Genomic DNA, 12,440 nt, shown 5'->3' with positions numbered 1-12,440 from the left:
GAAATAATTTTCATATATGTGTTTTTCTCCTCCATTATTGTCATATATTACGGCGTCAGGAATACCAGGAAACTTGAGCGAAGGCGCTTTCTTTTTTTTTTAAGCTGCTGTCGTAAAGAGCTTCTGGGCATTACAAACCAGAAAAAATGTCACCAGAACCCTTCCACGCTAACAGGGGACTAAGGCGAGAAACAGCCGAGTCTCAAGCACGGAGGAAAGCACGGTTGCGAGCAATAGATCTTGGAGAAATCATGTCGTGTCAGGCTTATAGTTGTCCAGGAAATATATCATTTTATTATTTTCAATTCTGAAATATCTCGCAATAGCAATCTAAATCTCCTACGGATGCAGTGATACAAGCCTAGATAACTCTACGAGCGTGTGTATCAAGCCCGGAAAGTTATTCCTCTCTATGCCAAGCCCCTGCCAAGTTGACATCCACTTTACTACAGCTCAACTCTAGAGACATATGAACTCCATGGTAAACACCGCTTTCTTATTGTCATTTGCGAATATCAGACCACCTTAGAAACACGTTCATCCGAAGACGAGTCTGTTCGTGTACCGAAAAGCTAACAACCGAAAATATGAGATTTTGTGAGGTAACGCAAAACTATGACGTGACCAAGAATATCCAACTTCCCGGTTCAATGACTGAAAATAAAACCGAGAGCACTGTGTACCGGCTTAAAAATGCTCAAAGAGAAGTCCAATAAGCGCATCTGTCAAGGTTCAGCATATGCCGCGCGATCTTCCTCTATTTTCTTCCTTTCGAGCCTCAAGTATATCCGCAAGGTATTCCTTCCACTGCTCCATTTCAATTGCCGCCAATCCCCTCGTCATAACAGTTTGGAATTGAATATTAGGAAGTGTGAAATGCTTCGAATATGATCTCATTTCACTCTCGAGTTTTTCTTCGTCGATAGATAGTTCTTCAATCTCGGCAGGTTGACGAAAGTGTCTCATTCGAGGATGAAGCTCGGGAAACGTCTTGTTGATACGATATTGTTGGAGATTGCGGATCAAATCAACATGGCCTTCTGTGAAAATGAGATCGGCATGCTGTTCAGGCGAGAAATTTTTCTCCAAGCAAAATATTCCATTGCACGTCCTAGAGCTGGGGTAACACTTGGTCAGGTGATAATGGTTTACCACGATGTGAAGGTTGACCAGTCTTGGAAAATGGGAGAGAATTGAAGCCAGAAAGCCCCGCCTGTTCAAACCTTCAGAGGTGATGCACAAGTTCTGCACTCTAGCAAGCTGAGCCCTGTTCATACTTTTGAGACCGTTTTGAAATTGGGTCTGGTAGTCGACTGGATCCTCAAGGGGGGTCTCAAAAGTCTTCGCATTGAGATAGAGTATATCCACAGAACAATCAAAATAGGTTCGAGCGAACCCAGAGTAGCCATCGTCGAGGATAGAAAACATGATTTTATAATACTTGAGCGCAACCCGTCGAGATTCAATGCAAGCCCATAGCATTGCTGGTACTCGATGCCTAGATTTTAATGTCGAGACATGGCGATACGAGGGACGGCTGTTTTTATTGTAGAATGGCAGCAGGTGTTTCTCCTTAGGCTTTGGCTCTCTGAATTCGATGAAACGAGTATCTGCTTGTAAGAGTACAATACGTGAGTCTGGCAGAGCAAACTTCCATATTCGAAGGCGTAACTCTGCAGGGAGTTTTGGGAAGCGCTGGAAATCAGCTTTGACCGGCATGACCGTACTTGATCGTATAGACGGCGCTCTGCAATTAGGTGAGGGAAAAAAAGAAGTCGAAGATAGTATTTGAAAATCGTGATATGATGGCGCAAAAACCTGCTCAACGCTGTTCTCTGTCTTGTTTTGTTTCTTTGGAGGTTCTATGTCTCCGGATGAGTCGTGCAAAAACACATGCAAATAGGTAAGAAAGACACAAATGTTGATTGAAGTTCGATTTGGAGTCTTTTAATTTTGAGCGCCAAGACCATTATTTTGTGTCTTGACTTGGAGAGTATGTGAGATATATGATGAGATTAGAAGTTGAAGACTGAATTGTTAGTAGCCTTACGATTTCGAGCCAAATGAGGAAAGCTGAAGCCTTGATATTCACTATCATCTATCGAAGCTGGGTAGAAACTGAGCAGGCAGTAACAGGTAGCAAAAGAATGAATTGAGTGATCTGCATCTACTATGGCTATACACACCATCATTACTGTCATATTCCCGAGGTAGATCTCCCCTTCATAAACTCGACAAATTCCGCATCTAGTTGAAGTCAGGTTAGCATATTTCCCACTCTCTATAAATGCCTTGCCGCAAAATACTGTTGAGATGCTTACGACTAATTTTATCCTCCGCATCTACTGACTTCATTATAACGTTGTCAATCTCTGCATCACTGATTGTTTCTCCCAGATTTCCCAAAACTTGTCTCAGTTGCGCTGCAGTGATTGACCCTTTCAAAGTGTGATCATGTTCCTTCCACGCAGATTTCCACTCTTCCTCTGGATCTTCCTCACTGGAAACAGGAATCGGAGCCGAATCTGCTTTCAGATCGTCTTCACTAGGCTTTGGATCATCCGGCTTTTGCCTCGTTCGGCCTGTCATCATAGCAATGAATTCTGCATGCATTTAGCGGATGTCTCCAAGGTCCTGCAACGGATTCACCGTATCATACCATCGAAATTTATAGTACCATCACCATCGAGGTCAACTTCCTTAATGATCTGTGCAAGTTCTTCTTCGCTTGGATTTTGTCCAGACTGTTTCATCACACGGCCAAATTCCTCTACGGTAATATTGCCTGCGGATACTAATCAGCTCTGAAAGCACTGCAGGTTGTCTCACACAACCTACCTCCTTTATCCGTGTCCTATTGATCGTATTAGTAAAAACATTCACAACGCTAATGTCTTTTCGCAGGCAAACACGTACATATGCATCGAACGCTTCTTTGAGAATAGCAACTTCTTCGTCTGACAGTGGTTTGGCCTATTTATATTAAATCAGCAGGAATAGCGAACACATGCTAATTCTACAAACCATAATGATAGAATGTTCGGTATATTTAGAAAACGATAAGAGAGATGAACAGTCCTTCGAACGAGAAGCTATTTCGCGGAACTCATCGCATCTTAAAGTGGGATGAGGATATCCACAGACTGCCCCTGCGTCGATCATACCCACGTGATAGTATGATCATCGGCATAGAACGTTTCAGCAAGGACAGTCGTTTGATATCGCTGAATTCCAGCATCATTGTCTGATACAATATATCGTTTTCTGCAATTGGTACATTCAACACCCACATAACTCTATGCTAAAGGTAAGAAATCAGATCATGAAACGAATGCAATACCGCAACATGATGTAAGCAAATAATTAGATGAGACTCTCGCTGACCATACTACGGCTCATCAACTAAAAATTTACCTTTGTCTCCGTCTGTCAAAAGAATGAAATCGTCCGCGACGTGCACATCATAAGATATCGCAGAGGTGGAAGTACTATCTCTTGAGTCACGTGACCTTCCCGCAATATCTCCACTCATCCGTCAATATCCGCCCGAGCAGGAGCGACGAGTAGAACAACCCTATGAAACCCCAGGGAGCACATGATTTACAATCCAAACCAGAAAATCGAGCATGTAATCATCAACAAGTTCTCTTTTCCCATCACAAGTCAATCCAATCCGGTTCCCAGAATTGATGAGCAACGGATATGTCATAAAGCATACAACTAATTTCATGACAATCAACACATCTGATAGACCGGAATTTGTAACTGCGAAGTTGAACTCAATCAACAAAAAATATGGTATTCATCTAATTTATCAATCTAAACAAACTTGCTGTCCTTGCTTACGTACAAGTCAACATACTCATCCACTGCCATTGCCTCTAGTCTCTTAGAATCATTGCCCAAGTCAACCAACTCTTTGACCTTAGCTTCACTGTAATGTGGTCCCAAATGTCTCTTGTATTTGGCCAAAATTTCTGGTTTGGCTTCTTCTCTTCTCAATCTATGACCTAATGGAGCATCAACGACAACCTCTTCCAAAACTTGTCCGTCGTTCAATGTGACGGTCAAAGCATTTGGAATGGTTCGCATGTTCTCATTGTGATAATCCTTGGTAAATTGTGGATCTTCGACACAAGCAATCTTTTGTCTGAGCGATTCAACCAAAGGAGAAGTAGCAGCCTCCCCGCCATCGGTATAATCTGTAGCTTCAAGACGTCCGAAAACGAGCATGACTGCAGTCATATATTGGATGCAGTGATCACGATCGGCAAAGTTGTCCATAGGCTTGAATTGTTTGTCGATGATACGGACGCAAGCTTCGTGTGTTCGGCAGGTAATCTCCTTGATATCAGCGGCAGACTTCCCTTGGTCTACCAATTGTTGACGAATACGTTTTGCGGCCTCAATGGCGGTTTGAGAGTGGAACTCGGCTGAAAAATGTTAGATGATGAAATATAATAGAATGTGTGGATGTCATACCTGGATAAGAAACCTTGAATAAAACGTTCTCCATGACATAGCTGCCATATGGACGTTGAAATTCAAACTTGTTACCCTTGAAGAGAACATCGTAGAAACCCCAGACTGGAGCAGACAAGACTGTGGGAACACCAGGCTCGCCCTTCATGACCTTCAAGACTAAATTTACGGCACGTTGACAAGCATCACCAGCAGCCCATGACTTTCTTGACATGGTGTTTGGAGAGTGTCTGTATGTTCTTAAACTCTGTCCATCAACCCAAGCTTGTGAAACTGCATCTGCAGTTTGCTTCTCGCTCAATCCCAACAATTTGGAAACTACAGCAGCACTAGCAACCTTGACAAGTACAACATGATCCAAACCGACCTTGTTGTAAGAGTTCAAGAGTGCCAGACAACCTTGAATCTCATGTGCCTTAATCATAGCTTCCAAAACCTCTTTAATAGTAATGACTTTGCCATTGCCGAGATTTCCACCAGCTCTGTTTGTTCGCGAAATCCAATCTGCCACTGCGAGAATTGCACCCAAGTTGTCGGAAGGATGACCCCATTCTGCAGCCAACCAGCAATCATTGTAATCGAGCCATCTGATCATGGCACCAATATTGAATGCACCATTTACAGGATCGAGCTGAAATGGTGTACCTGGGACCTTTGTGCCATTAGGAACAATAGTTCCTTCAACGATTGGACCCAACAATTTTGTACATTCTTTGAACCGTAAACCTTCGAGACCGCAGCCTAGAGTGTCGAGGAAAACAAATCGAGCTGTGTCGAACTGTCAAAATCAATTAGCGGGGTAATCAATGTTGTTGTTCTTTGGTAAAACTCACAGCAAGATCAGACTCAATTGGGGTGTTATGAACATAGCTGGCGATATCCTTAATCTCAGGATCGTACTCTCGAGCTTGGGGTGGTGGCGGGGCCCCAGATTGCAAAGGAGACATGGTGGAGAATTGTTTGAGCGATGGTGTTGTCCTTGTTGAAGCTCCGAAGTTTGCACGACTTCGCAGAGAAAGTGGGATTCTGAAGTTTCGTGATTGGGCTGGTAGTCGAAGAGTTCTTGATGCAGTACGAACACTACGATTAATTGTCGACATTGTTTTCTCTCTTTGCTTTTCTATCAATAAATGAGGACAAGTAAACTTTTCACATCAAGAAATCAAAAGACACAAGAATTTAGTTTGGAAATAATGAGATTGTTGGATTGTTCTTTACCCGTACTGTACCTAGGCATTACCGCATTCCACCGGACTTTGACCATACCACCTTCCCCACGGATCTACAAAATCCTTCTCACTTGCCTCGGTTAAGAGCGGTTTATCTCACGGCATCGGAGATGGAAAACACTCGATATATGATTGATTTGGCAAATACCAAGAACGAATTGAAAATCAATATATGTATGTATACATGTATGTAATATAGTGTTGTCCTATAGTCTCCTACGCCTGTAGGTTACTGATTCAGTTCTCAATTGTCATTAACCCCTTTCGCTTCCGGTCCTATCAATTACCTGGCAAAGGAATCTCGATGTTTTCTCCAACGAAACCACACGAGACTAAAAATAAAGTATCCTCGCTCCCTTCGAGAAAAGATTCATATTCTTACACTGTTTTCCATGTCACTTATAGAATCCGCTAAGTACTCTCATTGGTAGTCTCTCAGCTTGATCTTTCTTTTCAGCGTGCATCGTTTGCCCATCAGGTTCAAGGTACGAATCTCCCCATTGGACTGCAGAATTGAGAAGTCAGTGAACAATTCTCTCTTTGAAAATCCTCCCAGAGTTTCTCTAAAGAAGTCGAAGAATAAAGCGACCCCTTGGAAATCTCACAGGTGTATCATAGAAAAACACGATAAAGCATTGATAGGGCGATGTGTTGTGGGCAAACATACCAAATAATTGTTCTCCAAAGTTTATATCCCTCGACGCTCTAACAGTGATGCGTAATTTCCCTGCCCAGACTTCCGAGCGGAATTCAACATTTGATGTTTGACTCGTGCCATTATTGATCACCCTGGTCCATCCACCTTTGTGGCCAGTAATCAACGTTGCGATCGGTTCTGTGTTGGTGTCAATGGTCTTCTTCACTACAACATCCGGGTCAATCTTTAAAACTTTCCCAGACTTGTCGACCACAGGAGGTGCATGAAAGTCTACAGAAAATGTCGAAGGACACTTGAAATCACTCTCAGCACCAAGTGGGACGAATTCTCCAAGGACTTCTGAAATGATATGACCTCGTGGGACATTTTGTAAAATCCTGACTCCGCGGTCAACAGAGTCAGCCGTTTTGGACGTGGATTCGGAATGATATTCTTTGATCTCTACCAAGATTCGATTGAAAACATCGATCGTCCTGCAGCGACAGGTAGACTCCTTTTCGGGTGCTTTCACTGCAGCTGCTTCTTCTGGTTCTTCTCGATTCTCAGATTCTTCTGGTTTCTCCTGTACTTCTTCTTCTACTAGTTCCAGAGGCCCCGTTCGGAGACCACAAGCAACACACAACGGATAGTTCTTCCCCCATTCTCGACATGGATGCTGAATATCCGCAGGTGGATACTCCCAGCTCGGTGGCCATGTTGATGGGGGGGCATATTTTTTGAAAATCTCTCTGTTGAATATATTGGCCTTCAGATTTTGAAAGCGGAGCGGAACTGCACGGTTTTTCGCAGGCCCCAAATTTTCTACATTTTCTTTCGGATTCCTGAATGGAAGCTTGAAAACACCCTGTTGTACAGATTCGGACACTCCAGGAAGGGGTGTGAACAAGCAAGGATAAACTGTTCCATCCCCTCCAAGACACACCTCAAACGGATCTCTGATCGAAGGATCGAGTTGAAGATTCAAATTCGCTGGCCATACATCTCCCTCAAACATCTTCACACCGCTGCGACCAAAAACCTTCATATATGGAATATGCCGTGCGATAGCAAAGCCTCTAATGCTAAAATGTTCCAACTGGAGCTTCAATTGGAATTCTTCCCATCTGACAGTATGTGAGTACCCCTCTTGACCGGACCTGGGGAAGGTTCCATCAGGCAATTCTCCGTAAGTCAATGCGGTGCGGAAATTTTGTGAAAGCATCAGAACGCAAGCACTGTCAGTGCCTATTCCTCCCGCAAGGTCTTCTGGGTTTTGAGCTAAGAATAGAAATCGCAAGTATACCCCAGAAAGCTCGTCAAATAACCCTTCATAAGGATCGTACGTATCAGAATTAATCAATGTGGGGTGCAAGTAGTGATATTGAAGATCCGCATAAATCTTTTCAAACAATTCCGTAGTATGCATTCTATGCCTCTCTCGCTCAATATTCGTCACTACCGCTTGCGACACTGGACCTTCCTTTCCTCGGTTTTCCAAAAATTTCCGTCTTCTCTTTGCGGCTTGGATCACGGCATCATCTTCATGTTTTCTCTTCCATCCACGGTTTTCTTCCATGACTTTCTCTTGATGTTTCTCTGCCAATTTCTTCTTGCGACTTGCAAATTTTTCTTTCAGCTTTTGAATCCTTTTCTCATGCTGGAGTTTCTTTTGCTCATTGTAAGCAGCTCTCACAGCGGGATCCATCGATCTCAATTTTTCCGCCTCCATCTCTTTCTCTTTCTCTGCCATCTTCTCTCTCGCTAATCTTTCAGCCGGTTTAAGCACACTAGACCGTCTTCTAGGAGGTCGAGATGAGGATCTAGAGCGAGACCGAGACTGAGAGTCAGAAGAGGCTCGTGAATCGTGATCAACCGGTCGCGGACGGGGCTGTCGTCCCCTCGGCTTCTTTGCCCATGGGGCCCAACCGAACCAATTAGCCATTACGAGATGATTGCGTCGTGTGGCTGGCTGGTACCTTCTGGACGAATGTGATATTTCAATAGATATATCAATAGTGTAAACCAAGCTATAGCTCTCACAATCAACGTATCTCCCACTGTCTATTCACAAACCCATATAATAAATCTAAATTCTTTGTGCTTGATCTCACATAACCCATACATTGTACCATGAAAGAAAATCTCCGCATGCGGTTACAATCACATTCGAGTACAGGTAATCAAAGAATAAGATTTCATTATTTTCCTCTCTCTTTGAAGACATAGAGATGAGGAATTTACGCCGTGAACGGTACGCTTTTCTCTACGACAAGGAGTCGAGGTAGCATTAACCCCTGACAGGGCCTATTAGTATATAAGAATATCACCACAGCACCAACAATTTTCTCGCCAGTATTCAATCCAAAAAACATCCATCCATCCATCCATCCATCCATAGTCCAGTCCATCCTACTCCGTAAATCCCCAATCCCCAATCCCCAAATGACTTCCCACATCCTATCCTATCATGCACGTGATAGAATCTCCTCCTCGATTCGAAATGTACACGTCGAGATGTAATCGCATATTCATCCCCCAGGAAAATCTTCTCGTGGCTAATCAAACGCTTTGATTCAACGAGTTGTCTAATCAGGGTATAGAGCAAGCTTGATCATTTCCACGAAAAGTTTATGGAATATAATGGATGTCCTACAAACACAAACATAAACACACACGCGGCGCGGCCAAATCCTTAAGACCGTCTTTCTAACACACGATGATTAATTACCTTGATAAGTTGTAGAATCTGGATTCCCATTAGATCGTATAATGTATGAGAAAAAAGCTATAAACTTCTCTGGCCATTTTGCTGGTCGTGGATGAACGTGGAGGTTAGACGGGTTGAGTGTGTTGGATATGAGGGTTTGCGTGAGTAAAGTAGTTTCTTGCATTATTTGACCATGGGCTGTGATACAAAATCCCGCTGAAACGATTCGGACTGTTTGCATCTTTCCCGGTAGAATTAGATTCCTAACAGCTGCTGCAAATGTAAGATACCTCGATTGATGTAAGATACACAATATGATACCGAGCTAATATTGCGACCAAGGGCAAATCTACACAAATCCCCAATAAACAGATCTAAAAGCTAAGCACCGAAGAACAAGACATCAAATATTATCAATCCAACACTCGAATTAAACTGGTAATACAACAGAATACATAAAAACCAAACAGTCCCGCAAACGACTAAATCTTATACTGGTTAATTCCATTCCCGAAGAATGTCTCTCTATTTGAAGCATGTCAGGAATAGCTAGCTCATCGTAGAGCAAGATTGAGTATGAGTCCATTTACTGTTGAGTTCAACAAGATATGTTCAACAGTCTGAAAAGGGGTTTTGTATAGAATTTGCGCTGTTCATGTTCGCCTTGATGTTGTGGATAAAATGATTTAAGACAAGAGATGAGCCATCGATTACAAACATGATGAAAATGGAGAAAACGATGTGCAGATACTTGGAGCTTGTAGACACAAAACAATTGTGTGGCGGGGACGTTCGTTATACGGCGATTATTTCTTTACGTCGATTGACAGAAGATAAGCTCATAGAAATTGATGAAAGGGCCATCAACGATTTATTTTTGCAAAGAGGAGGACGACATTCCTTTCAGATCAAACAAAGAAAGCACTTGCAATCACGGAGGCTATTTTTAGAATGGTAAGAATGATTTTGCACTGGTTTGTTAAAATTTGTCCAAAGAAACTAAATGATGCTGTAAGATAATGCTGTATTTTCCATCACCCACGAGTGTGATATGCTTCCCGTACCCACTGTGTATGCCAACACGAGAATCCTAATTGTCATATTCCCCATGAAATACTCCAACCCCTTACGAAACGCCCTTATGTTTGAAATACGCTCCAATATGCATGGCTGCAATACATATGTTGAAATTCATTCCTCTTCACTTTCATCACTTTCTTCCTGCATCAGCAGCGCTTTTTCCATTTCCGCCTCCAGATCAGCCTCCAGATCCATTTCATCTTGATCACCCATGACTCCAGGGTTATTGACTGGACTAGGTAGTTTGAAATGATCAACATCCTGATTTTGTTCATAGATTCCATCGTGATCTGCATCTGCATCTGCATCCTCATCTTCATCACTAATTTCTTCGCTTGGCTCTCTTTGAAAAATCGGTGCCCTGTACTCATATTGTTGATGCGAGCTCTGCCCATCTGGAAATTCAACCGTGAAACCATCATCCGAATCTTCTTCTTCTGCTTCGGGCGTTGGTTCACGCGGTGGTGGTTTGGGCTTCTGCGCCTTCTCTGCCTTCGCACGAGGAGCAGGTTTCGCTTTTGTTGCTGCTGGAGCCTTTGATTTTGGAGCCTTCTTTTGTGGTACTTTAGGTTGAGGTTCCTCAATGATAGCCTTCGTCGGTGGCTCTAGCTGCTCATATTGAGATTGCAATTGAGCGACGTCATCAGCCCATGGTGCGCTCGTCAAGTTCATATCGAATGTGGAATCAATGCGATCCAAAACCAAGACCTTTCTAACAGGATCGAATGTAAGTATAAATTGACCGTCGCCGGATGTTCGAGCTCCGGTATATGAATAATCATCATTGTTATCTGAAAGAGAGAGATCGTAATTCGCAGAATTGGGATCGGAAGAGGGCTTCAGCTGTGCTGAGTTCGCGGGGGCTCCGATAGAGGGATCAGGTTTGTGATTGTCTAACAATTGTCAGTCGATTATTCTATTATATTGAGACGACCCAACGTGCATCTTATGCCAGTATATGTATTGTTGGTAGATTTTCCAAGCAAGGCGTCGCTGAGCACGACGGGGTATTTCCCCGGCTTATCCCAATCTATTGCTGTAGTCATGGTCGCCTTTCGATGTAGAAGGCGTTCTTCTTCGAGAGAATACCCAGGTACGTAGCAAGTAGTATAGAATGACAGTGGAACAAGTCGAGGGGTAAACCAATTCTACAAAAGAATGTTTGAAGAGAAAGAGGAAAAGGAAAATTGATTTGATATGAACTATATTAAAAGATTACATCGATAGATTGGGTGAGTATTGGGTGAGTATGAGCAACAGGCGATGAAAATGTACCAGTCGGTAGGTAGGTATGGGTAAGTTATTCAATGATGGAAAAGAGGGTAAGAGAATGGGGGGATGAGATGGGGTGTGGATGGGGATGGGGATGGAGATCTTATGAGCTAACAGTATTAGGTAAACTTAGGACGATGCATCGGTATGGATGTACCCAGGAACACACAGTATACAGCAGAAATGAATGTTTGACTGTCGATAAATTCCCCTACCTACCTGGGTATTTTAGCGTAGATACAGTATTGATTAAGGAAGATAATGGCCATGTGGTACTAAATTTAGATGCTAAAAGATCTCTTGATAGGCTTTGTCTTTAAGGTACATGGCTTGATATTTTCTAGGTAACTCATGGCCTATAGAGAGTACTGGTTCTTTGTATATCACTGGGCAATCAATCAAAGCGAGTGATTATACGGCGTTTTACACCATACAGGATACCTAGTAGAACACCACATCATGCATCATAGGATTAGTAAGACAAAGAAAGGCATCTAGTTAGCAGTTTTCAATTGAAAATTGTCCTTTGTAACAACTACTAGTTAGCACCCAGGGGTATCGTAGGTAGTAGTACCCCAGGAGATACTACTCATTAATCCTTATCTAAAGTCTCCGGCTTATCAATCTCACACATAATCTGCTAGATCGGTAGGTAAGACGACACGTGATCATTAGGGGATTTCTAATATCCATGTCCATCATCAATCCATCTTGCCATTATCTTGAGTGATCTATTACAACACTCAAGCTCCAGGCAAGATGGCCCCTATAGGCATGCAATTTCCTTATCTATCACTACCTATTATGCAAGTGGCAACTATGGGATAATGCACACACAATTCATTCATCCGATAACATCTGGTGCATGCGAACCAGGTACGTCCCCAGGTACGTCCCCAGGATATGGTTCTCCCGAAGTCGGCAATTGAATACAGCCTCATGTGCGTGTATACCATGCACATTAAAGTTATGCAATACGTGTGCGGGGTGGGAAGAGGTCTTGAAGTTTCCTTAATTACAAGGCGACATTAGA

The 12,440-nt window shown here is 42.9% G+C and overlaps 5 protein-coding genes across 5 annotated transcripts; all 5 read right to left on the bottom strand.

Moving 5' to 3' along the window:
* Nucleotides 1-732: 732 nt before the first annotated feature.
* Nucleotides 733-1,719, bottom strand: EAE97_001505 (uncharacterized protein; the record flags this gene model as incomplete). Its single annotated transcript, XM_038872016.1, has 1 exon — nucleotides 733-1,719. The coding sequence occupies one exon, from the start codon at nucleotides 1,717-1,719 to the stop codon at nucleotides 733-735; it is 987 nt and encodes a 328-aa protein (XP_038736574.1).
* Nucleotides 1,720-2,197: 478 nt separating this feature from the next.
* Nucleotides 2,198-3,027, bottom strand: EAE97_001504 (uncharacterized protein; the record flags this gene model as incomplete). The annotated part of the gene is made up of 6 exons (XM_038872015.1): nucleotides 2,198-2,247; nucleotides 2,322-2,603; nucleotides 2,660-2,785; nucleotides 2,839-2,854; nucleotides 2,917-2,973; nucleotides 3,025-3,027. 6 exons carry the CDS (start codon nucleotides 3,025-3,027, stop codon nucleotides 2,198-2,200), a joined length of 534 nt encoding a protein of 177 aa, XP_038736573.1.
* A 792-nt stretch (nucleotides 3,028-3,819) lies between these two features.
* On the bottom strand, nucleotides 3,820-5,582 carry EAE97_001503 (uncharacterized protein; the record flags this gene model as incomplete). Its single annotated transcript, XM_038872014.1, has 3 exons — nucleotides 3,820-4,433; nucleotides 4,483-5,260; nucleotides 5,316-5,582. The coding sequence occupies 3 exons, from the start codon at nucleotides 5,580-5,582 to the stop codon at nucleotides 3,820-3,822; spliced, it is 1,659 nt and encodes a 552-aa protein (XP_038736572.1).
* Nucleotides 5,583-6,274: 692 nt separating this feature from the next.
* On the bottom strand, nucleotides 6,275-8,290 carry EAE97_001502 (uncharacterized protein; the record flags this gene model as incomplete). Its single annotated transcript, XM_038872013.1, has 1 exon — nucleotides 6,275-8,290. The coding sequence occupies one exon, from the start codon at nucleotides 8,288-8,290 to the stop codon at nucleotides 6,275-6,277; it is 2,016 nt and encodes a 671-aa protein (XP_038736571.1).
* Nucleotides 8,291-10,246: 1,956 nt separating this feature from the next.
* On the bottom strand, nucleotides 10,247-11,181 carry EAE97_001501 (uncharacterized protein; the record flags this gene model as incomplete). Its single annotated transcript, XM_038872012.1, has 2 exons — nucleotides 10,247-11,028; nucleotides 11,079-11,181. The coding sequence occupies 2 exons, from the start codon at nucleotides 11,179-11,181 to the stop codon at nucleotides 10,247-10,249; spliced, it is 885 nt and encodes a 294-aa protein (XP_038736570.1).
* Nucleotides 11,182-12,440: the final 1,259 nt, after the last annotated feature.

The sequence above is a fragment of the Botrytis byssoidea genome (genome assembly GCF_014898295.1).
Source record: "Botrytis byssoidea strain MUCL 94 chromosome Unknown BBYS_003, whole genome shotgun sequence".
In the NCBI taxonomy this organism is placed as follows: Eukaryota; Fungi; Ascomycota; class Leotiomycetes; order Helotiales; family Sclerotiniaceae; genus Botrytis; species Botrytis byssoidea.
The sequence above is the reverse complement of the archived record's forward strand: the minus strand, read 5'-3'. Positions and strand labels throughout refer to the sequence as shown.